Source organism: Nesoenas mayeri (assembly GCF_963082525.1).
Source record: "Nesoenas mayeri genome assembly, chromosome: 4".
In the NCBI taxonomy this organism is placed as follows: domain Eukaryota; kingdom Metazoa; phylum Chordata; class Aves; order Columbiformes; family Columbidae; genus Nesoenas; species Nesoenas mayeri.
Window position 1 is genome coordinate 67,853,140 of NC_137540.1, and position 25,109 is coordinate 67,878,248.

At 36.6% G+C, this 25,109-nt stretch overlaps 1 protein-coding gene across 1 annotated transcript; it reads left to right on the top strand.

Annotated features, from left to right (window-relative positions):
• Positions 1-173: 173 nt before the first annotated feature.
• On the top strand, positions 174-22,069 carry NOP14 (NOP14 nucleolar protein). The gene is made up of 18 exons (XM_080344057.1): positions 174-641; positions 2,724-2,858; positions 3,686-3,827; positions 4,386-4,531; positions 4,967-5,104; positions 6,585-6,707; positions 7,878-8,009; positions 9,088-9,400; positions 10,602-10,732; positions 10,979-11,064; positions 12,685-12,820; positions 14,657-14,758; positions 15,520-15,673; positions 17,821-17,980; positions 18,816-18,963; positions 19,911-20,029; positions 21,265-21,420; positions 21,766-22,069. The coding sequence occupies exons 1-18, from the start codon at positions 444-446 to the stop codon at positions 21,863-21,865; spliced, it is 2,619 nt and encodes an 872-aa protein (XP_080200183.1). The 5' UTR covers positions 174-443; the 3' UTR covers positions 21,866-22,069.
• The last annotated feature ends 3,040 nt before the right edge of the window (positions 22,070-25,109 follow it).

Genomic DNA, 25,109 nt, shown 5'->3' on the forward strand with positions numbered 1-25,109 from the left:
AACTCCCAGCAGGCAGAGCGCGGCACACGCAGAGAAGACGCTAGCACTGCCGCGCGAGGTCTGCTGGGATATGTAGTGCGTTCAACCTTTCCTGGCCTACCCCGGCTCGTCCCAAAGCGGGAGGGGAGAGCAGTGGCAAATCTCGCGATAGCTGGGGCGAAGCTCTCGCGAGAGGTGTCGGGCCGGCGACGCGCGTGTGGTGCTGCCGGCACACGCTGGTGTGAGGGGAGCGGAGCGGTGGCCGCGTCGGTGGCCGCGCTCCCCGCGGGCTCTCACGGGGCTCGGGAGAGTGTTGGAGAACAGCGGCTGAGTCTGAAGGGTAGTGCGGAGGCCTTTGCTACCCCCTCTGGGCGCCATTTTGTTCGGACTGTGTGCACTTCCAGCCCTGGCCCCCGCACTCTGAGTGCCGAGCCGCTGCTTCCCCACACGCACCCCAGCCGAAAATGGGGAAGGCCGCTAAGCGGAAGCGAAAGGCCCCAGCGCTCTCCACAGCCAGGGGCCCTGTGAAGTCAGCTATGGCCTTGGTCAGGAGCAACCCCTTCGAGGTGAAAGTTAACAGGCAGAAGTTTAACATCTTGGGGAGGAAGACCAAGAACGATGTGGGGCTGCCTGGTGTATCGCGGTCTAAAGCCATCAAGAAGGTAAGAGGATGTCAGAAGTCGGGAGGAAGGATGTCATGTGTGGATATGGTTGCAGTGGAGAGGTGATAAGCCTGGAGAGACTCATCGTGCAGGGGAGGAGCGGCCGCTCACCTCACCTTGCTCAGATGGTGATGAAGAGCCTGCTGTTTCCCTCCATTGCCATCCCCAGAGTTCAGTAGTGCCCATCGCCCTTACTGCGTGTGTGGGAATATTCTCTTCTCAAATTAGCCAGGCCCAGAGTACAGCTGCACGTGTTGTTGACATGGAAAGCAAATGCTGAACCAGAGTGCCGGTGGTTGTCAGTATGCAGTATGTTGGTCAGTTCTGGTTGCTGCAGGGTGTTAAGCTTCTTGATAATGGTGCAACATTGCTGTGATAGGGAAAGCTTGGAAGGGTGCTAAGGTGTGAATGCAGTGAGAAATGTGTAGGTGCAAAGAAACTACCGTTGATTTGGAAAACATGCAGATGGCTTTTTGTGCACTGGTTAAATAGTTGCATTGTATAAGTATGTTGAGATGCAAAATAGTGTTCTCTCCTTATTAGTCTCCTAAGAATGACTGTACAACTTGAGAAGAATACGTCTTTTATTTTCCAGTCTCTGCTGAAATCACTAGCTACCTGACCAAAATCTAATGTATAAGGGAAGAACGTTGTCTCATACAGTTCATCTGGCATTCCATCAACCTACCTTATCCTTGAGTGAAGCACTGAAGTTTTTTGTGATCTGTTCCTTCAACTAACCCAGGAAGGAAGTTAAAACCTCTGTAGAGTCTGTTAAAGCTAAAAAAAAAAGAGTAATTTGCACGTTTGGCCCTGAGATTTCTCTCTGACACGTTACATACTATCTATTGTGAAACAAAATGTAAACACTTACTGAAAAGAGAAGTTATTGTTAAAAAAAGTGCAGCAAAAGGAAATGGATAGTTTATCATCTTGCACGCATTATGAGAGGTGGTGCATTAAGTAATATTTTATCAATGAGAGAGAACATCAAGTAGTTGATAAACAACAGTGCTTTTCTGTATCCAAGGTATTAAGAGTTATTAAAGTTCATGCACAGTATTTAAGCTGCATGATAATTTATGTATTCTGTGCAAGAAGTAAATACAAGGCAAAACTGGCACAGTAGCAGATGAAACCTGAGTTCTGGTGTCAGTTACAGCAGCATCTGTAAGTTGTGAATGCTCAGTGAGGCAGCAGGGGCCTGTTGTAGTAAACTCAGCATTTTCCTTCAGTGCACCAGTTTATGGGTTTGTGATATTAATAACATGAATAGCAGCAGTACATTTCAGTAAGATTCAATTAATGTCTTTTAAATAAACATGGGGGTTTTTTTCAGGTTAAACATGGCCAGCATTTTCTTCCTTTAGAAACTACATAATATCTTAATGAAACTCTAAATTAGCTTTCAGTCTTCATTACTATTTGTCCAGGTTTTAGAAAACTGTATTAATGTTTTGTGTTACATTTGAAGATATTTGGGGTTTACTTAATAGTAAGGTAAATCAAATGCTTGTCATGAATTAGATCATTGGTGTTGAAAAGCAAACCTGTTTCCTTACCCATACTATAAGTACAGTACATACTGCCTTATACAGGTCTCCTAAACTTCCTTTTGCTGCTTTGATGCATAACCTCCCTGTGCTCAACACTAAAGCAGAGAGCTAAATGGATGTAATGACTTGGGTGTTTTTATGTCTTAGATGACAAGCCCAAAAGAGGTTCAGCTGACACTTTTGTGCTGTCTTTAATATGTTATTCTTGTATCCTAAGCTTCAGACAAAACAGAATTCTTCAGTGGCAATGCAGAATTTTTATATGTAATAAAATAAAGGTGAGATAGAGTGTACCATATTTTAACTTCATGTGAGCAGCTTATAAGAGAACTTAATGACTCTGCATATATTGTATTATCTTCCCATCTTTTATTCTCATTATTTTTCCTTCTCATTCATTGCATTCTGATAAATTAGATTCTTGCCAGGACACCATGGAGCCTTTTGTAACTTGGCTTTGAAAGCAGTTATTCTCTTTGGTTTTTAATTTGATCTCTCTCTTTTTTTCTTTTTCTTTTTCTTCAAGCGTACCCAAACACTACTGAAAGAATATAAAGAAAGAGAAAAGGCAAATGTGTTCAAAGATAAACGTTTTGGTGAATATAATGCCAAAATAAGCCCAGAGGAAAAGATGATCAGACGATTCACTTTGGAAAGGCAGGTAAGATACAGGAATTAAAAAAAAAAAAAAAAAAAAAAAAAAAAGAGAAACACTTGCATTTTCAGGTTAGGAGTGTCCCCATTAACAGAGGGTTTTGGAGGTCAATGCTTTTTTATGTTTGAAACTTTTATGAAAAAGCACTTTTTTGTGGGAATCCTAAATTTTTAATGAAAACATTCTGGTTTTGCAAGACAACTTTCTGAAATGCAAGAAAGCCAGTTTTAAGCAGATTAATTGATTGATTGGTTTTCTTTTGACTGCTTTGACTAGTATGATTTGGGAACTGGATTAGGAAAGGGCAACCACCATCAAGTACAGTTGATGGGATTCCAGTTCAGCTGTGGAACAGCCGTCAGTTCATTTGCTGACCAGAACAACTTTCTAACTTGCTGTCATTCTGTAGTGTAAATTGTATGTGCAGTACTGTTCTTTCTTGCCTCATCATACTCAGTCTCCAGAACTGAGTAGTGGAATATCATGTTTTACTGATAATTTGCGTAATTTAAAGTCTCTTTCATTCAGCCTGAATTGTAGTAATTAAGAACTGATGTTACTGATATATAGATAAAACCTGATCTTCCTTAGGTTTTCTTAGTTACTCCAGTTGTACATTAGTATAAGAATAAGGAGACATCATACTCACTTAACGTTTAAAGTATTTTAATAGAAGTATAGATCTGGTAGTGCTCTAATTCCAGTGTTCTGTACCAGCAGAACACTGGAATAAGGATCTCCTCAACTAGCGTTAGAAATACAGGCTTTATTAATTTGTTGCTTGCAAACTAAAAATATTTTGTTATTTAATTGGTTTGTTTTACTATTCTTAGCAAAATTATGGAAAGAAGAATATCTATAATCTTAATGAAGATGAGGAATTGACTCATTATGGCCAATCTTTGGCAGAAATTGAAAAACTAAACGATATTGTTGATAGTGACAGTGACACAGAAGAAGGAGGAACACTGTCAGGTAAGGCATGTCAGCTGATATCCCACTGGTGGTTTTATTGTTCATATACATTCATTATTTGTTCAATACTGTCTTTCAGTGAGAAAGAATATTATGTAATTGTTTGGGATATTTAAGCCAGATTTGATTACTTCTTAACCTCACAAAGAGCAGCTCTCTGGATTTTAGCAGATGTTCAGTTGGAACTACCTACCTGGCAAACTGCTTTAATTTGTGGGATTTTCAGCATATGTAGGTAGCTGTGTTTTGAGCCCTTTGCATGGAAGCTGATGTGTGAGTTTTCTGGTTGCTTTCTTACACCTCCATACCTAAATACTAGTTAAAATATTGAAAAAACACATGTTCCTTCCTTGTACACATTATGTGTTTAGCATCTATCTCTTTTTGTGTGGCCATTCCCATTGGGATGGGAATAGTACATGATTGCTTCAATAGTTTTAATTGCTCGCATTCTCAAACAACAGGGGGATACTGTCCCAGCAGCAGCACTCCACCACTGATGTTATGGATTTGAAAAGGAGTCACAATCTACTTCTATTTTTTCTCTTTTTTTTCTAGCTGAGTTAACTGCTGCTCACTTTGGAGGGGGTGGAGGCCTTCTTCGTAAAAAAGCATCAAGTGGCCAGCAAGACGAAGAGGAGGAAAAACCTAAATCTAGGAAGGAACTCATAGAAGAGATGATAGCCAAATCTAAACAAGAAAAGGTGAGTTTTTAGCCCTGAAGTATAAATGTGCATGATGAAGAAACTGTCACAATTTCTGTCTTTGCAGAATAAAATGGTAGTGGCATAGAAAAGAGAGGAGATACCTGTCTAAGAGTCCAAGCCTCTTGAATAAAGTCCATCTGACTTTGAAGTAATTTTAGGATATGCATTGAATATCTGCCATTCTTTTGTATCCCAGAATCTCCCCTTCTGTTGACTCTGAACTTGTTTTTTGTATGAGACCTTTGTGCCATCCTGTGTAACTCTATACTGCTTCTTTCATAAAGAATGTTTACACATGTAAGATACCAAAATTTAAAATTATTCATTTGCTAAATATAGCATTTTGAGTTTATGCTGTAAATGCTGTGTTATGTTCATCTGAATAGAACTGCTGCATTGCATTTGGTTGTTGTGTTTTGCTTTTTTTTCTAGCAAGAGAGGCAAACTCGGAGAGAAAGTGCATTAGAACTCACAGAAAAGCTTGACAATGACTGGAAGGAAATCCAAACCCTTATTGTCCGCAAAACCCCAAAGTCGGAGAAAAAGGACAAAGAAGCAGAAAAACCCAAGGTAAGGTTTTGGCTACATTACTTGCTTTTGTTCTAATAACTTGTAGTTTTGGCTTGTAGTGGCCGAAGTATAAGGCAAAGTTCATCACTTTATAAAATAAAATGTTGCCTGCTAGTCACATTAAAGGAATGCTACACTTTTTAGGACAGTTTGGTTAGTTGGAGGAATATACTGTTTTATATGATTTATCCAATTTTAATTACCTATCAAATCTGAGAGAGGTTGCAGGTTGAACAACACTGTTGGCTACAGCTTATTTTTATGCCAAGTGCATTTTCTTCAATTAAAATTGTTGAGAACATTGACTTAGGTTTAATGTCTTTGCAGTGTTCCTTGGGTAAAACAGCTTTTATTTGACAGCAGATGTTTTCTTGTAGTAAATTATGTACTGTCTCTACAAAAAGAGAATGAAAGTGTCTAACTTTTGAATACATATCTTATGGTCTCAAACCTTTATTTTTATTTTATATTAATGGAAATAAACTTTTAAATCTAATAATAGATATTATGATGTCTTGCACTATTTTTTTTTTCTTGTAGAAATTTTGTGTTATATTGCAGAACAGTGTGGATTTCCATTTATTCCTTTGCAATAGAATTTGGTTTTTGAAAGATCGAACAAATAAACTGATCTTATGTTAAAACTGATGTCACATAATGAACAGAAGACACTGGATCAAAATTTCATATTTTGATATATTGATTTTTGGTTTTAGGGTGTTTCATAACAGACTGAATAATATGTTGATCATGTGGTATCTTAGACAAAAAGTTCGTCATCATAATTTGCTGAAAAGGAAGATTAGGTTCCTTTGCGTCATGTATGTGGATCCAATTAAGAATTATCAAGGATGCAAAGTGTCAGTTAGTAATGCTCTATAACATTAACGTTGAATTGGAGAAAATTATCTAGTTACGTGTAAGAAGAAAAATGCCCAGAACTGAATTTTGGAGAAGCTGTATGGTTCAGTGACTTAAGCAGCTATTAAGAAGATTCTGTTCACTAGTCCATTGTAATGTGTGCTAGTGACTGTTTTCCCAAGTATGCTGCTTAAACTCATGGAATATCAGCATCCTGTTTGGTGTTTTGTTTTGGTTTTGGTTTTTAAGATAGACATCTGCGCTACTAAGTTAATAAAGACTTAGCTCATATCTAACAATGTAAAGTGAAATGTAAACTAAATACTTCAAAGTTTTTCAATTAAGAAGTAAATCAGTTTTTAAGATACTATTTGTAAGTTTTTCAGTTATGAATAACTTAATTAGGGGAGGGGGAAATGGCAGGAGAATTTCTGTTCAATTGTTCATCTCATTCCTTGCCTTAATACTGAGTTGAATGTTCTTGCAGCTTGCTTTGGAAATGGTCTTTTTCCTTATATCTTAACTGTCTTATTGCTTAGCTGTTAGCCTGGCAGAGGGTGGATGCAAAGCAGAATAATAAAACTTAAGATAATAAACAATTATATAAATATTTCTTTAGCCTGATGAATATGATATGATTGTTCGAGAACTTGGATTCGAGATGAAAGCAAAACCTTCAGAAAGGATGAAGACAGAAGAAGAATTGGCAAAAGAGGAACAGGCACGACTCCAGAAGCTGGAGGTATACCATTTATGGCTTTAGATTGTTTTGTGGCCTGTCTTTTGGGAGTGACTGCTTATATTCACTGCTTGACCTTAGACTGAACGTGACTGTACTAAACTGCAATTGGTCAGGGTGATTTCAGGAAATCTTTTGTTTGTGTTTTGCTTGCAATCTGCTATTACAACAAAATAACATAGCTTACTACATGACTAGTGAGATTTATGAGATGAGTTGATCTTTCTTCAACAAAGATGTAATATCACTTCAATTTGCCTTTAAATGTATTAAATTATTCAGAGTTGCGAGGTGCTTCTGAGCCAGGAAGGGGGAGTATCATGTTGCACAGCAGTTGAGTTAATACACTGGCAAGTTCTTTATTGTTTTCTTCTGGTGTTGCAAGAGTCTTCAGTGGTTGCACGTATGTAACTTTGCAGAGGAATAGGAATCTCTTGGGAAATATTGCATGCTCTTTCTATTACATGGAACTCTGAGTCTTTTGGAAAGAATGCATAGTTTGGTGAAAGTTTCTCTCCTTTTTTTCTTTTGGTATACTAGGGATACATTTAGAACCACAGGGCTTCAGTACCTTCAATTTACCTCAGAACAACCCAAAGCCTTTTTTTTCTTTTGTTCTTGTCATCTTGTTTGATATACAGTCTATCTGGTTGCCCAGGTGGAAATCCCTTTGTAAATGATTATTTCAGATATTGCCCATTGAATCTATTTACAAATTCAGTATATTTTTTAAATTGTAGGATATGGTTGTGTTTACTACAAACTTGGTACACATATGGGAGATGCAGATGAACACTGCAGAATCATAAAACACTTTAGGAGCTTACATTTTCTAGTTACAATGCATTGCCTTGTAAGCAAAACAGTTTTTAAATGAGAGAACATAATGCTCCTGATAAACCCAGTTTTAAAGCCTTGCAAATAAACAAATCCAATTGCATGTGTGTTCTTACCAGATTGCACTCCCCACAAAAGATAAGATATCATCAGCTTTTGCCCCTAATTTCTCAGTTGCTTTTTTTTCTTTTCATCAGCTTGTTGAGTAATCCCAGTTAACTTTTTCTTCCTTTGATTTTCATAGCTGTAGTACTTGAGGGATCTTCCGTTCTGGTGTAGTCACCTCATTGATCTAGATGGCTCACGTCTATGTGTGGTATTTCCTCTAAAACACAGGCAGATCGGCTACGTCGAATGCGTGGAATAGATGAACAGGCAAATAAAAAGAAACCCAGCCATGTGTCAGCTGATGATCTCGCTGATGGCTTTATCCTGGATAAAGATGACAGACATTTATTGTCTTACAAGGTAAGATTTAAAATTCCGGAACTTTGAGTTCTGAAAAGAAAGCTCTGCCTTCTCACTGGTCTCCCGTGTAGGTGCTGGGAGGTGGTTATTTGGTCCAGGTGGACCAAGCCCAGGTCTGCCTCTCCTCATAGGGCAGGTGCCCCAGCCCCTTTAAAATCTTGGTGGCTTTCTGCTGAACTTGCTGCAGTTTATAGATGTCTTTATTGTATTTGAAGACCCCAAACTGGACTCTATTCTATGTAGTCTTACAAGTGTTGAGTGGAGGGAAATAGTTGTTTCCCTCAATCCTACTGACTGTAGTCCTGCTATTATATTAGCCTCCTGTGCTGTTACCCTACTGGGCTAAAGAGATGGCTTTAGCTTTCTGGTCATTTCTTAAATTTCTGCTGAATTTGGTACAGCTTCCACCAAATTTCAGCCTGAGGATGAGTGGGTTTCTGAAATAACAATTTCCCTATGAAATAGCTTTGATTAGGGTATCAGAGCAATATAACCTTAAGGCTGATATAGTGAGTTACCTTGACTGTGGTACACACGTGTGCATACTGATCTTCTCATCCTCTTACATGTAAGTAGCGAGAGACTTGCTGTTGTCTTCAAAGGGGAGAATACAAATTGTGAATGTGAATTTAAACTGATGATAAATAAAATCAGGATGGGAACAAATATTTATCTGATGCACTATTTCAATACGTAGAAGGAATATGTTTTTGTTTTTTTTTTTTAAACCAAGAATGCATCTGTAAATGATGTTGAATTTTCTTTCATATCATCTTCTAGTAGTTTTTCCTTTTATGTTGACTTTTTTAGTCCTCATACACTACCTCCTGTTCTTCCAGTTTCTTACAGCCCCTTGGAAATAACCCTACTATTCTTATATCTCTATACTATTCTTATATCTCTATGCATGTTCTCTCCTTAAAATCCCTCCTTATCCGGCACTGTTGCCATTCACTGCTTGGTCAGGGTAGCCAGGCTCAGAGCCTGTTGATATGTATTTAATGATAGTTTTGCATAGTGATTCTGGCAAGGTGCTGTCACTCTCTCAGTGTTTTAACTGAGTTGTTTTCTCTACTAGCTGGATGGAAAAGTTAATCTTGAAAATGAAGAGGAGGAGGAAGGAGACAAGGAGGAAGAGGAAGAAGAGGAAGGTGAGAAGGAAGATAATGAGAGTGAAGAAGAAAGTGAGGAAGAGTCTGCTAATGAAGATGAGGAGGATGGTGCTGCAGATAGCCACTCCGATCTTGAATCTGACCTGGAGAGTGAAGAAGAAGCTTCAGGGAATAAAGAACAGAAGAAACATGAGAGAAATGAAAATGAATCACAGAATGTGGAAGAACTAGACCCAAAATTGAAAACTGCCAAATCAGAGCTTCCCTATATGTTTGCTGGTAAGCAAAGGACTGATCCAGAAATCCCTGTTGTCTTCAGGACATTTATAACCAGTCTCTTTCTCTGTCCTGTAGTATCTTGCGTATTCCGGTTCATCCGTGAAGTTTTTGCTTCATAGTTGTCTTCTGCTATTCTGAGACTAGCCAGTAACTGCTGTTTCTGATGAGCAGCCCTGGTCACACCATAAGCAGTGGGAACAGATCTGTTTAATCCCAGAACTGTTTCTGCTCCTCTGAGCCACCTTAGAATTGAAAGATAAATACTGAGGAGAAAAATGAAAAGACATGTACTCCTTTCTGAAGGCCACCAACACATGCAATCCGAAGTGCTAGTGTTTTGCATAAGGGAAGCCAGAACAGTCTTCTATTAGCTATGCCTAAATGAGAAAAGGTTACTTTCTCTAGTGTTTGGACTGATATTTTTGTCAGAGAAGATGCTTGAAGAAGAGGCAAGATTCTAGAAACAAAGTTTGACTCCTTTGAGACTGTGCCTAGGAGGAAGGAGGAGTCACGTTTCAAGTAGTACACAAAACATTCATTAATATTAAGTACATAATGCATCTAACTATTGTCCTAGCGTAGATTTCTCTAACAAAAGTATCTGTCACAAGATTAAACAACCTTTCAAACAACTTCCGTAAGTGCTTGCATTTTTCCATCAAAAGGCGGTAACTTATGTTACACAAAGCCTTTTAAATTGCATTCAGGTTTTGCTTTAGCCAGAAAGCAGTCAAATTGAAATAACTCAAAAAACTTATTCAGTTAGGATGTTTTTAAAAAAAAAATAAATTTCTATTAGTGGCAAGATTCTTCCTTTTAATATTCTTCATACAAATGCTAGTTAGGTATGAATTAAACATAGAGCTGATTGTATTATGGTAAATTTATGGCTTAATTCTGCTTTGTGTGTGTCAATATAGTTGTGCTCAGCTTAGGAAGAAAATACAGGATGAACTGAATGTTAATTGTTGAAAAACCTTTACATTATTTCATGACTTATGATTGTAGATATAATGTTACATATATGCTGATACATTATTAGTGTTTAAAAGGTGATTCAATAAAAGCTGTATGGTATATTTGGTATATTTTTTTCCTGAATAATAACATTTACAAATTGGAAATTTGTTAGATGTTCACTTCAATTAAATATACTAAGTTTGAGATTTTTTTCTGGTCAATTTTTGTTTTTACTTTCCAGTTCCTGAGTCCTATGAGACATTTAAGTCTTTATTGGCTGGAAGAACAATAGAACAACAGCTTATTATACTGGAGAGAATTCAGAAATGCAATCATCCAAGCCTTGCAGTGGGAAACAAAGCAAAGTTGGAAGTATGAGAGTTTTGTTGTTTTGTTGGGTTTTTTTTAAGGTTTAAAATTAACTTTGAATTCTGGAGTAAGTTTTAGTAAGTATTTAGGAAGCAGCATAAAACATACATGGTTCTATGTTGCGAGTAGCAGTAGAATCAGCATACCACTCTTCATTTTCTAATTTATATATCACTGTTCTTTTGTGCTGCTTAAGAATACGTACAAAGAAAAAAATCACCTAATAAGTTTAACATATGCTTCTTGCAGAAATTGGTTGGCTTCCTTCTGGAGTATATTGGAGAGTTAGCAACCCTGGATTTACCAGAGCTCAGAACAATCGACAAACTGGTCCTGTAAGTGATAAATCCTATGGACTTTTGCTCTTTTATGATTTAAAGAGAAAAGCTACCTATGGGAAAACATTTATCATGTTGTTTGTTTCAAATAGTTCTGTAGGGATTGTAGGCAACTATAAGTCTCCAGCTCTATAGTGTTTTAATTTCATTTAATTTCATGTATTGCTTGATCCATCAATTATACCAAGACATTTTCAAAACCTCTGAATGTAATTTTTGATCTGCAAAATGGTTTTCATGGGTAGTGGATACATAATACCATGTATGGATGCACTCTTCTGTATATGAAGTTATTTAGACTGCTGATTAAGGGTTTTAAGCTTTGCAATTACGGTGTGCAGTTCCCTTTGCAATTTTTATTCTTTTTCCATGGGCTTCCATTCTATGAATTCACTCAGGAAACTAGACGAAAATGGAATTAAAGAGTGTTCTAGTAAGCTCATACAGAAGTTCCAAATAAACACTTCGCAGGAAGTTGTCAATTTGGCATTGTTGTCTTCAAATACCTGACAGGCAGTTATAGTGACAAGAGAGCCAAATTTGTCTCAGAAGTATCGACATAGGCTGCAGCGAGGGAAATTCCAATCAGAAATAAGGAAAAAAATCTTCACAGCAAAGGTGCTGCACATTAAAGCAAGTTTCATGGAGAACCACCTTTGATGATATACAAAAGTGACAAAGCCATGAGCACGCTGATCCAGCTCTGAAGTTAGCTGTGCTTTGAGTAGGAGACTGCAGCAGGTGATCTGCAAAGGTCCCTTCCAACCAAAATTAGTCTGTAATTCCAGATTGCAGACTAGACAACTTTATTTCAGTGAGTTATTTGTATGTAGTTTTCAGCATATGTTTTTTATTTCATGCTAAATTAAATAACTTTAAAAAAAAATCTGTTATATGCAGCTTTAGCATTCATTGTTCTGTTGCATTCATCAGCAAAGGCAGTGACCCCTTGATACTGTCACACATGCTGGGACTTTGTAAAAAAGCATGAATGCATTTTGATTGTTTCTTAGAACTGGGATTTATTAATAACACTACAGACATTTTTAACTGAAGATACTGGGAAAACTCTGACTAAATGGATGCAGACTCCTGACTGCATCTCCTTGTAGGCACTAACTGTAGGCCAGGAGCTGACCTTTGTGGGTGTTTTTTTGTTGTTTTAAATAACAATTTTGCTAACCACATTGCTGTCTCACATGTTGTTTAACATTGCCTAAGAGTATTTAGAGTAGTGGGCTGCCTAGTATGTGCCAGCATAGCTCAGTGCAGTGAATCGCAGAGTTAGGAGATTCAGAAGGGTATGTTTTAACAGATGTTTGGAGAGTGTATTTTAAAGTTTTTAATTATTTTTTATTTAATATTAAGAAACTATTGAATCAAATATTATCTCACAAGGCCAAATGAAAAATACATGTCACTGTAAACTAAAAGTATTACAATAATAGTCTATATACTGGATAGCTGTTTCTAAAACAGAACAATTTGTTTTGGAGAATTTGTTTTTGTTATAGTATAGATGGAATGCAAGCAATTTTCCTATATGTGCTTAAAAATCAGGTTTTTTAATAACATCAATGGTGTAACTTGATCATGACATATATTTCTTGTTAATAGGCCATTGTACAATCTTTGCCAGATGTTTCCTGAGGCAGCCAGTGACAGTATTAAGTTTATCCTTCGAGATGCTGCACACGACATGGAAGAAGTAATTGAAGTCAAGGGCCGTGCAACATTTCCAGGTTTAGACACGGTAACAAATGCATACTGCTAGGAAAATCTCTTGTTCTTTACATTAGTACAAAATGTTAGTAAATACGAGATGGCATTAAATTTCCTTCCATATTTCAAAGTATGTAATGAATTACTAGCATCTATGACTTTTTAGGTTGTCTCATGGGAGATAAGTTGTAACAAAAAATCCCCCCAAGAACAAAAAAAAATCCTGAGAAACAATCAACCCCAAACAAACAAACTCCTTCACACATGTTCTTCAGAGCAGAAGTGTGACTGTAATATTAATACGGGGAAAACATATTGAAATTGCAACTCCAGTTTTCATGGCAGAAAATGATTTGTTTGCCTGATGAAGCTTAAATGGGTAGTTCTAGGAAGAAGTGATACTGTCAGCTCTATGTTCTGATTTCTTTAATTGTGTTAAGTAAAATGTTTAAAAAAGTGCTCCATAGAAGTACATTATAGCCTAGATGAACAAAATAACAGTGAAATATTATAGGTATAAAAATACAACATTTCTTAGCAATTATCATATATAAAGTACTAAATTAATGACTCAGAATTTACCTTTCCTCCTTATATTAGTAATATTTTGAAAATTCAGTGGCCACGCTAAATGTGAACAGACTCCTTTTTCAGTGTCTAAGTAAATGGCTGTTAAGAAGTTCAAGACTGGAGTGTATGGAAAATGAGTATTTGTTTATAATAGTAAAAAGTTCCAAAGATAAACTGTATGTCAGTAATTCAAAGGGAGCTACTTGTTTGTCTCCCAGCTTGATGAAGCAGTGCTGCCTAATAGAATAATTAGACTATTGAAAGAAAATAGACTGAAGGATTTGCTTAGAAGGCAGTTCTTGCACCTTGGAAAATATTATATTGAGTTCTTTTGAAGATTCTTTATTCAGGATGTTTAGTGTTTTGCAGGAAATTTATTGTAGAGTGCTTTTAACTTCTATTTTTTTTTTCCATCAGTGTCACCCTTGTGGTACCAATCACTGTTCTCACTTTCTTTTCAGTGAACTTTTTCAGGTTTCAAGCCATTGCTATCTTTTAGGGTGGAATTATATCACTCTCCTATTCTCCAAGCACTTGTTTGAATGAACGTTTCTTAGACCAGTTGTTAGTAGACCTAATATGTTCCTATAGTTAATCTAACCTGAAATTTGGACTGCGGTATTTAGTAACCACAACAGTTCAGGACAATATTTGTTTATGGAGGAAACTTCATAGAGAGAAACAATAAAACTTCAGTTGCATTTAGCTAACTATGTAAATATTCACTTAGATAATTTTCAGAATTACCTCGCAACTGATGTTTTACATCCTTACAGTGTTGACTGGAGGTCACCTGTAGCTCTCTAACAAGGCCCCTTCAGTACAAGTGTACCTAATCGCTGTTTAGTTCTTTTGGCTGCAGCCATTATTTGTTAACTTGTGATAGTGCCTGAGGATCCTGGTCTCTTAAATATCTCTGTTGAGGACCTGTTGAAATGTGTCATGGGTCTTGTGTGGCCACTTCCTCATTTATTTGTGGTGTGAGATCGTTTGATTGTGGTGGGCTGGAGCGGGTCAGATTTTCTTGTGGAGTTAATTGGGTTGATTTTTCTTTCAGCTGCCTCATTGAGTTAATGGAACGTTAGACCTACAATGGATATTCCATTTTCTCATGTAACCCAGTCTTCTCAATAAATAGGTCATTTATCCTATCAGATTTCTTGAAATGATGTATATTGTAGTATTTTTAGACTATTACATAGCAGTTACTTGTTCATCAGTTACATATGTGTAAAGTCAAGATCCTGGAAATAATGTCTTACTATATTTTGCCTTACTCTGTTTTATGTGCCATCAGCTTATTTATTTGAAAATTATATCGCTGCTGTTTCCAACTTCTGATTTCTGGCATCCAGTTGTAACACCTGCTTTTATTTACATGAGTCAGCTACTTACTAAGGTATGTCTATAATAATGTATCTGCCACAGTACTGAAATACATGGAATTAATGTATGTATGGGAGGTGTACTGAAAAGGCAGCTTTGTCTTTGGTATAGTCACAGATAGTAATTGGAAGAAGAAGTGAAGAAGAAAAAACCTTTGCAGAGTGTAGTCCAACTCACAAAACCATATCTAATCATTTTTTCAAGCTGTTAGACAAGAATTCCTTATATGGCAAATTACATAAAAGTAACAGAACAGGCTGTGTACAGTCTGAAATAATTCATTAGTGATTTCCATATATTGCATGTGTTCCTACTTAAGAAATATAATTACTTAAAAATTGGCAGTATTGTTTTCCTTGAAAATGTACTAGTGCAATGCATTGCATTGCAGTTAATATGTCCTTATTTTTCTATCCAAATATCTTGGCTTTATGTTTTGAGAGTCTGGAGCTAGCTGTTCTGTTGCTGTCAGATATCCAAGTTGCTCTGAGCTTTTTATTTCCTTCCATTTCTGAACAACTTATTGTTTGTGGTTTAGCACCTTCTAGTGGCTAAACCAGTTCTGACAGACTTCTTACTCAATTCTTTATGTTCTCTTTAGTGAGGGCAAGGGAAAGCCAGTATGTTTTTTGTCTAAGTCTAAAGGGTGTGATTTCACAGATTTTAAATGTGTACAGCTTATTTAATATTTCTCTTTTTTTGGGGAGATCATATATGTATAGATGTATAGATTTTTAATTATGAATATTTTGTGCCTTTTTTTTTTCCTTGTAGTGTCGCATCACAACATTGCAAGATGTTATTAAAGGGTTGTTTGTATGCTCTTTGCTCCTGGAATATGTATCTCTCTCCAGAAGATTTGTACCAGAACTCATCAATTTTCTTCTTGGAGTACTTCACATATCTCTGCCCAGAAAACAGGCCCAAGGTAAACGAGCAATAAATTTTAGTATTAAGTTTATATTTTAAATTTCAATTTTTAAAAAGTCACATCGAATTTATGTTTTGAACTAAAGACCAAAATTATCTGCTAGGTTAGCCGTACATAACAAGATGCCCAAGAATCAAGGTTATGAACTAGATCCTCTAACGTTGTTGGCAGGAAGGAAAGAACTGAAGTTATTAAAGGAAATGAAGTCATGTTGCCTGCAGTGCAGTATTTTTGCAATATTGTTTTTCAAAGTAGACTGTGTGATTGGGCTGTGCTCTAAGATTCACAGCCCTTAATGGATTCCTGCTAAGTACCCTGTCTTCACAGGGAGGCAGCAGCTAATGCTGCAGATACCCTCCCTCTTCAGCTAATAGCTGTATCACCGAGCTGGTTATAAATGAGAGAAGTAGATCACAAAGTTGGTATTTTTCCTTTTTATTTATGTGGCACGAGTTTGTTGGAGTGTAACAGAGGGCAGCTGTCCCCACAAGCAGGATTAGTCTGTGCTGTAGCATAACTGAGTAAACTTAGCAACTTGCACAGACAACAGGGAGAATAAAACTGTCTTCCCTATTTGATTTATTATTTGATCCAAATGATTTTTTTTTTTTTTGCCAATCTTTCTTTAACTTTTTCTTTTGGATTCATTTCTATCTTTAAAGTTATTCTAGATCTGGGGCTTTTTTGTTGACAAGTTCAGTGACAATGATTTACTTAGGAGGAACTTTGTCAGAGCGTACTAATTCATGTGTTAGTATCTCTGGGTCGCTGAGTATCACTCAGCATGTGTGAAGAGACTCTGCAGGCAGGATATTCTCAAGTGAAAAATTCAGTTATTTGTTGGCAAACTCACAAGACATCTGGGATTTAATGAACTACAGGCTATGCCTTAATATGCTGGTTACTCTTGATAAAACACCTGAAGCATCTCTGTTCTCTAGGTAGTCATCAGTCTGGTGAGGAAGGGTCAGCTTCTGTTGCTGCAGAATTCCAGTACATCTTCAACAGTACTGAGTGGTTGTCTGGCAGCTCCTTTATTTTTTTTTCTTTTCCTTTAGGATTTTTATGCCTTTCCATGCTGGCATTTTTTTTCTTTTGAATTCTTGAGGTACTCATGATCCCTTTTCTCAACAAGCCTAGTACAGCAGTTTCACCTTTATTATGTGGTATGGCTGTACCCTACAGACTTTCTCCCAGCTGCTTCTCATAGCGTAGCAGTTTCCTCTGAAGTGTGAGCCAAGGTTACACAGCTGGGCTGCATCAGGGCTGAGCCCTGGATTCTCGGAACACCAACAGTTGAACTCTTAGAAGGAGGGAGAAGAGGTTATAGAGTGGGTGGGTTACATAGTAAGTTAAAGTATTTTCTCCTTTGTTTACTCTCTTAGGACTATTTGATCTACAAAGGTTCTTGGTACAATTAAAAAATAGGTTTTTGCAAAGTCAGATAAGAAACTATTTAAAAATATTTAGCAGTAATTGATGATCAAGTGATAACAGATATTTTTGCTTTGTGTTTCTGTTAATGATTTTGCACTAGTTAAATTTGCATGGTGTTAGTTTCTGTTAGCAGTGAGGAAAAGCTCAATAAAAGATATGTTAGAAGCACAGTGTTCTCTTTGAGAATTTTTCAGTCAATATTGATGTTTTTAAGTTATCAAAGTATACAAACATTTTTAAATATTAATGGGGGAAGTATTGCTGATAAATGTGATGATTAGGCTGTCAACACAGAGTATTTAAGAGTGAGCATACATCCAGTTCTGTGGAATATCGATATACTGTCACACCAAAAAATTTCTTGGGGTTCAATTTTGATAGGAAGTGGATCCATTTCATCAGGTCCCATGGACTTGTGCACATCCAGGCTTCTTAGCCAATGTCATACCTGATCTCGTACATTGGACAGTACTTTATTCTCCCAGTCCCTGCCTTTGGATTCTGTGACTTGAGCAGCGTGGGTAGAGCTCTCACCTATGATTGTACTTGTGCTCCAGTGTTTTGCATTATTTCAGAAAAACATAATACCAATAAAGTATTTTTAAGGTGGTACGATTAAAAACATAAAAGGAGTTGTTGTGTTTTCTTCCTTCAGAAAGAATGTTTAGGATTGATCTTGCTTAATGATTGTTGTTCTTGTTTTTTAGGCTATACTGTGGTGCATCCATTTACACCAGTGGGGAAAAATTTAGAACTGCTTTTGGTGTGTGATAAGAAGGATCTGGAAAGTTGGCAGAAGCAAAATCTGCCATTGAGTATTGTGACTAGATTAAAGGAAACCAGCAGAACAGAAATGAATCATATCAGGTATGTAGGAAATGTGAACAGAAGAAATAGCAGATCATATTATGGGTAATCTCAGTGACAGTGCTCTTTAGGAGTGAAAATAGTACCAAGTTGTTCTGCTTTTGTTTTTTTATTATAATACTATAGAATATGAAATTGCAAATCTTTTGCCAGAATGTTATGCAGAGCACTTGTTGGAGTACTTAGCCCTTCCATTCCTTTTTAGTACCATTGTGAACTGATCAGGATGGTGTAGAGACAGAGGAGGTGCTCAGTACTTTGAACTGTGAAGCTCTTCAAAAGCAAATAACTGTATTTACATAAAAACACTATGCTAGCAAGTGTTACTTAAGTAATAAAACACTGAAGTTAGGAAAGACTACAATTAAACATGTCCATTAATCACGATCAGCCTGATTTTTCACCTTGCGCATGTGTTATGGTATAACTCATTTCAGGGATGAGTAAACATTGTGCTGTGAAGTTTAAAAATAAAACCCGAAACCAAAATTACTCATTCTGTCTCAATGAAGTTTTAGAGCTTCGGAACCAGTACAAGAACACTTCTGTAACCAGTATGAAAACTTCTTACTCAGCATAAGTAGCCAAGTGCTGGCTTGTGCTCTGTGCACTGACATAAGGATACGTTGCTGATGGAATTATTGGGTATTTGCTTAGAAGAGTGATATCTTTAGTCTGAATTAACAACTAGAAACAGCCTTGTAACTGGTTTTGTCAAGAAGTTGTAATAATAGATGCTGCTAACACTCTTAAATATAATTAATTGATTCATTTTATTTGAAAATCCATCACAGTTCTTGCAAGAGAAATTGTTAATTCTTTTGTGCATTAACAGGTTATCATGTCTAGCCCTGTGTTTTGACCTTATTAAAAAATGTGCAGTTCTGTATGAGTCTTTACCGTCATTCCATGAAATAATGCGTCCTGTCAGAATTCTCCTCACACAACATGTGCCAGTGAATGAATATCCTGAAAAAATGCAGGTATGTCTTCCTCTACAATGAAGTAATCAATATGTTTGTTTTCTTAATAAATTCTGTGATGTTCATCTGTGCTTGAACAAAAACCAAGGATAAGCATCAGTGAGATTTTTCCAAGGGTCAGGCATTTGCCTTTTTTGCTCTTCAAAAATCATAGTGATGTTTCTGTGGAAATAACAAAGAAGAGCAGAGAATGTTTAGAAAAAATACTTTTTCATCTTGTATCTTGTCTTGCCCCTCTAATTGAAAAGAATAGCACTTAGCTTGTAACAATGTAGCGTTCTATGGATGACTTAATTTGTAAGAATAGTAGTCTGGTCATCCAGTTGCTGTATGAATCTGTAGGACCTTGGTACCACCAAATACATGTACCAAATTGGTTAGGTAGTATTTATAACTGTCTAGTAAAACTAACATAAATATAATTGGTCAGCTACCTTATTTAAAACAGGTGAGCTGTTTATTTTCTAGCAATGAGGTTCAAATTTATCTGTCTCATCTGAATGTAGCAGAATTGTTCTCTCCTCAAAGAGGCACCATAACATATCTTTAGAGAACAATATTTTGTAATGTAAATTATATAAAATGGTCTATAATTTTTGCCTTCAGAACGAACAAAATGAATAATCATTCTTAAAATGATCCTGAAAGGCAGAGTCTGAGTTAAATTGGCTTTAGTCTTGCTTCTTCCTCTATCAGGTGAAACTACCTGCAGACCTCTCTTATTGTCCATGATACCATATTAATAGACTTACAAAGGTGTTTAAAAATTATCCATCCTGGAAGGCTTACAGGATTTCAGTGTTAGCAATGTCCTAATGAATAGCAGTGATTTTACCCACAAAAATAACATATGAGGAGAACGTTACTGTTGATTCAATTTTCAATAGTTTGTGAATTATGGTGTTTTCTATATGCTTTTAAAATTGTAATTGGATTTGCATTTTCAGGAATGGTATCACGGTGCTCTGAAAGAGCTAGAGAACAAAGTAAAACACTATACCCCGCTGATATGTGAGAAAATGAAGCCAGTGCCGTTGAAACAGTATACACCTAAAATTGTGAAAGTGTAAGTAAAGCAACAGTTGATGCAAAGGGAACGTGCAGTTAAGCATTAAGATTTTCAGCAAGCTAGAAGGATTTGGAAAACAGGACATAAACCAGATAATTTTTTCTGCTATATTTTGTGCAGAAGCGACCAGCTACTTGGGTGATAGGGAGGGAAAGAAAAAGGAAGGAGAAATTCTATGAAATAAAGCAAAGATTATCTTGTGGAAAAAGTAGCACTGGAAATCAACCCTTGCCCGTATAATACATTTTAAATTAATACATTTCAAGATGAAAGGTTGTTATTATCTAATCAGGTGCGTTACCAGTTGCTCTGTCAAGCACTCAAATCTGAAGAACAAGAGTGAGTAGCTCATATGTATTAATATATGAACTATATGAAGGTAAGGATGGATGGTGAAGGTACTGAGGGATGCTTCACCAGTGCAAAACATGAGGCTGACTATTTCTGTGCTCTGCATCACAGATGATAACAAATAATCAGTCAGATTAAGCATTCCTTTAAGCGCACTTACTTGTCCCATTCCACTCCTTCCCCCAACCAAGCTTTCTACTTTCCAACAGCAATGACAAAAAACATGTTGTTTTTTTTTTTTTCCTTTTTTTACAGAGCTTGCGATGACCACGTGAATTTTTGTATTCTCTTTAGGAATAAGATTTTAACACTGGTTTGATTTTGTAGATAATAGAACAGTATTCTGACTTAGGAAGTCTGTTAGTGCTGCTAACTTCTTTAGCCATCTTGTTTATCTACAGGGGCATTAATTGTCTGCCTTACTTATTCTAGTAACTGAAGAGGGCAGCTTTCTTCTGCCATATACATTTATCCCCAAATAATTGATGAGGCTTTTTCTGTAGAATTCATCTGCAGATAAAGTTTGCAAAAACTTAAAATATATTGGGAGATTCCATCTTTCTCCAGTCGTCTTTCATTCTTCTACTCCAGCTTTTTCAGTCTGTTCAGAACGTAGGCTACATATTGGGGGGTTGAAGTATAACTGTGCTCTGGGAAATGTCTGCTTGTTGTTTGCATGGTGATGACATGATGCAGTTAGAAGGTCTGGTGAGTGTTTTTCCAGTATGTTCACTGGGGAGCTCCTTATTTTGCAAGTTAGTAACATAATGTGCAGAAATTTAAATAGTGAATAAGTATTCATAGAAAACTCACTCCTTATAAACATGAAAAAGTTGCTTTTGTTAAGGTGTTCTGTGCTCACACATACGTTCTCAATTCAGTTTAGAGTTTGGAAAAAAGCAGGGTGGCAGCAAGGAGCAGCAAGAAAGAAGACAGTTGATCCAGAAGCATAAACGTGAACTTAAAGGAGCCATTCGTGAGATACGGAAAGATAACCAGTTCCTGGCCAGAATGCAACTTTCAGAAATCATGGAGAGGTATTACAGCCTTTCTTTCAGCACTGGTTTGGGGGTGGTTCTGCTGTGTGTCCATTTCTTTGCTGCGTGCCAAGGCTGATAATAATAAACATACTAAACCAAATAAAATTAGGGAAAATGTGGGGAAAAACAAACATTTTCAGTAGAGATCATTTAAAGTGTTTTAATCTTTGCAGTTTCATTTCCCTAGTTTAAGTATATGCAGAATGTTTTATCTAAAGTGTATGTTGGTGGAATTTAATAGTGGGGGTGTTTATAAGTTAATCATTACTGCTAAATATACTTACTTATTTTCTCTGATAAATCTTTCTGAAATATTCTATATGTTGATTGTTTCTTTTACAGAGATTCAGCCAGAAAAAGAAAAGTGAAAGAGCTTCTTGGTAGCCTTGCTACACAGGAAGGTGAATGGAAAGCAATGAAAAGGAAAAAAGGAAAGAATTAATTTGGACTATCTGCAGCAGGAAACTTTGCTTTTACTGCCATGTAAAATAGCCCTATCCTGTGGCTTTTGAACAGATTTGAATTGCATTCTTTGGATGCATTCCTTTTGGGGAGACAAAATCATCAGATCTCTCTGAAAAAGTGAACCTGCTTATTGGAAAAATCTACTGGTTTTCATAAGGAAAATAAAAAGAACACTTTTGTATGTGGTATACTTCTGTTTATTTTAATAATAGAGAATATTTGGATGAATAATCAGAATTCTTAGGTGTGTGTGACCAGGTTTTAGTCTAATTTAAGCTACACACACACACAAAAAATTGTACAGCAGAAACCTTTTATTATCTTTTTTAATATTGAATAATTGCAGGCCATTCTCATAGTATGTTTGCAATTTAAGCAGTAACAATTAGTCGGTTGCATTGGGACATTCTAATTCATGTATTCAGTGGATAATGGAATCAGCTTTCAAGTAGAAGTCATTTGTTAAAGCTGAATGGCCATTCATCTCTTCAGGAAGTTTTGAAAGCTCTGAAATTCTTAATCACTTAGGGTGGTTAAGTATAATTCCTCAGTGAATTCATAACTACCTGATTTAAGTGGACAGTGACATCCTTAGCTGCCTTCTGCTTATTTTATTATTTATGTCTAATCACTGATAACTGCCCAGCATGACTTTGGAAAACATCTGCTCTTCAAATACAGCCAATAAATACTTCTAAGGTGTTTTTTTAAATACTGCACTTGTAAAGAAACATTGCAATGAGATGAAGAGTATCACAGTAATTTAAAGGTGCTAGTCCAAACTCTTCAGATATTCATTGTAATCTTCCTATTTGATAAATTCAGTGACAGTTGTTATGCATTCAAGACAATTATAGTGTTTTCTTGGAAAACTCTTACAAAAATGAAATCCCCTTTTACAATAATGTTCCAGTTGCAGGCTAAAGAACAAATGATACAGAAGATCCTATAAAAAGTGAACTAATAGCCATGGTTCTTTACAAAAACAAACAAAACCCAAAGACCTCTTCCATTTTCAAACACTGCTCGTAGATCTGAGCTCTTTCGTTATGGCCAAGAGGTAACTCTGGTGTGGTAGTGATTGCCTCCTCTTCATGAAGAAAGACTTGAATGCTGTCAGTATCTCTGATTTACAAGTTAGGCCTGGTTGTTTCAGACTGGCTTAGAATGTTTTCTTCTGTGTTTTTTTTGTTTGTTTTGGGGGTTTGTGGGGTTTTTTTTTCTCTCTTTTTTTCCCCCCTCAAATGAGACTTAGCGGAAGCAGGACTAGAACTAGGAAGAGATGAGTCAAAACACTTAGACTTTACATTTAAACTAATGACAAAACTATCTTTGTAAGGTAAGTTTTGTTAAAGATCTATCTATGTATGTTTCTTAAAAGAGAAAAGCACTTCATTTGAAGAAAAGGGCTTTTATTGAATCTTGGTGCAAGTGTAGCAATACAAGTAATGTACGATTATCAGAAGCTTTTTTTGTTCAGTGTTAAAACAGGCTGGATACTAAGTATGCACTTGGGAGATACTCGTGTCACTTAAAATTAGAAAAAATTCTATATACTTTAAGTTAACCTTTCCAAAATCACTAAAGCCATCTTTTGAAACTTCAGAGGGATTTCAGGAGATTAGTATACCTCCTGTTTTATTTCCATTTGGTGCAATATGGATTTTTTTTTTTTTCCTTAAAAAAAATATATATAGTTCAAGCCAAGAACTTAGGAATGAAGTAACGAGGAAGGAGCTACTTCCTATTTCATGCGATAAATTACCACTTTCAGTTTGGGGTTTCAGTCCCAGTATATTTCTCCTTTGCACAAATAAACTGTTAAAAAAGTACTGTTTATTTATTTGACTTCATTTTTCTAAGAGTGAGTAGTTTCACAGGGTTTATCCAGCAGGGTGTTAGAATCACAGAGTGGCTCACAGCTGTACTTTGATCCTGGGGCAGTGAGATTTGATACCACTTGCAGCTGCTTGTTATTCCTCAGTAAGGGAGGTAAGAAAGAAATAGGGGAGAGGCATGAGTAAGATGGGATAATATTGTTTGTGGGAACGGACATTTTGGGGGATGAGATTGAACAGGGTTACATTGTGATGCTGATGAACAATGATAAAGGACAGAGAAACCTCAGCTGATAAACTTACATGACTGTTTTAGAATGCCAGACTGAAAGTAGCTGTTCTGGAAATCATGCTGAATGAAGATGGTTGGACTCAATGATCTGGAGGGTCTCTTCCAATCAAAATGATTCTATGATTCTAAAATCACTTCATGCACTTTCACAAATTGTATTGTCAATATTTAAAATCAGATTTAGTATTATCACCATTAGTCCCAGGTTTATGCTTAACACGTAGTACTTTACATGACGAGGAAAGCAGGACTACCTAGTCTTGCCTCAGCTTAATAATCAATATGGTCCCATAGTTTTGCCACTGTCTCACTACCAGAGTCAGCAAACCCTTTCTCAGAGTTTCTTCAACAATCACATTCACCAATTATTCTCCTGTTTCTGTGTTGCTCTTAAACCAGGAATTGTTGTAACAGGCCTTGTGATGCATCTATTATCAATTATAAATCTGTTGTTAATTAGCCAAACAAAGAAACTATACTGTAACTACACTCAAGTCAACCGCCACATAAAGCAAAATTACCATTTTGCCTTTAATTCAGGTAATTTATCTGTCAACATCAGCTGTCACATAGAATAGCTACCCTGAATATGAATGCTGTAAAGAATAGGGTGAGGTTAAAACTATTCAGCTAGAAATTGCATGAATTACCTTATTTAGGACAGCATGAAAAGCTTCCTCGTTGGTTTGGTCTTTTGGTTGTCAGTTGAAAGCTGGTCCGCGGTTTGAAATTCTCAGTCGTGCCTTGCAGAAGTTACCATCTGCGGTGGTGTAACCACATTTCGGATAAGTCATTGCTTTTGCATTGGGCTGCTGCTGTATAGAGGTGTCAAGGCTGCCCCTGAGCTCAGCAGCTGGAGTTTTCTGTGGAGCAGAAATGGAGCTTTGTTGGGCAGATGCTGGTGTCTTCGTTACTGCAGCCTGGTCAGCCCTAGCAATGTCCTTGGTGCTAAATGTATTGGTTATGCCATGTTGCATAGTTAAAAATGACTGCTTATTTGTAAGGGGTTGTTGGGTTTTTGTTGGTTTTGTTGGTGGTGTTTTGTTTTGTGGGTTTGTGTGTGTGCGTTTTGTTTTTTTTCTTCAGGGCTT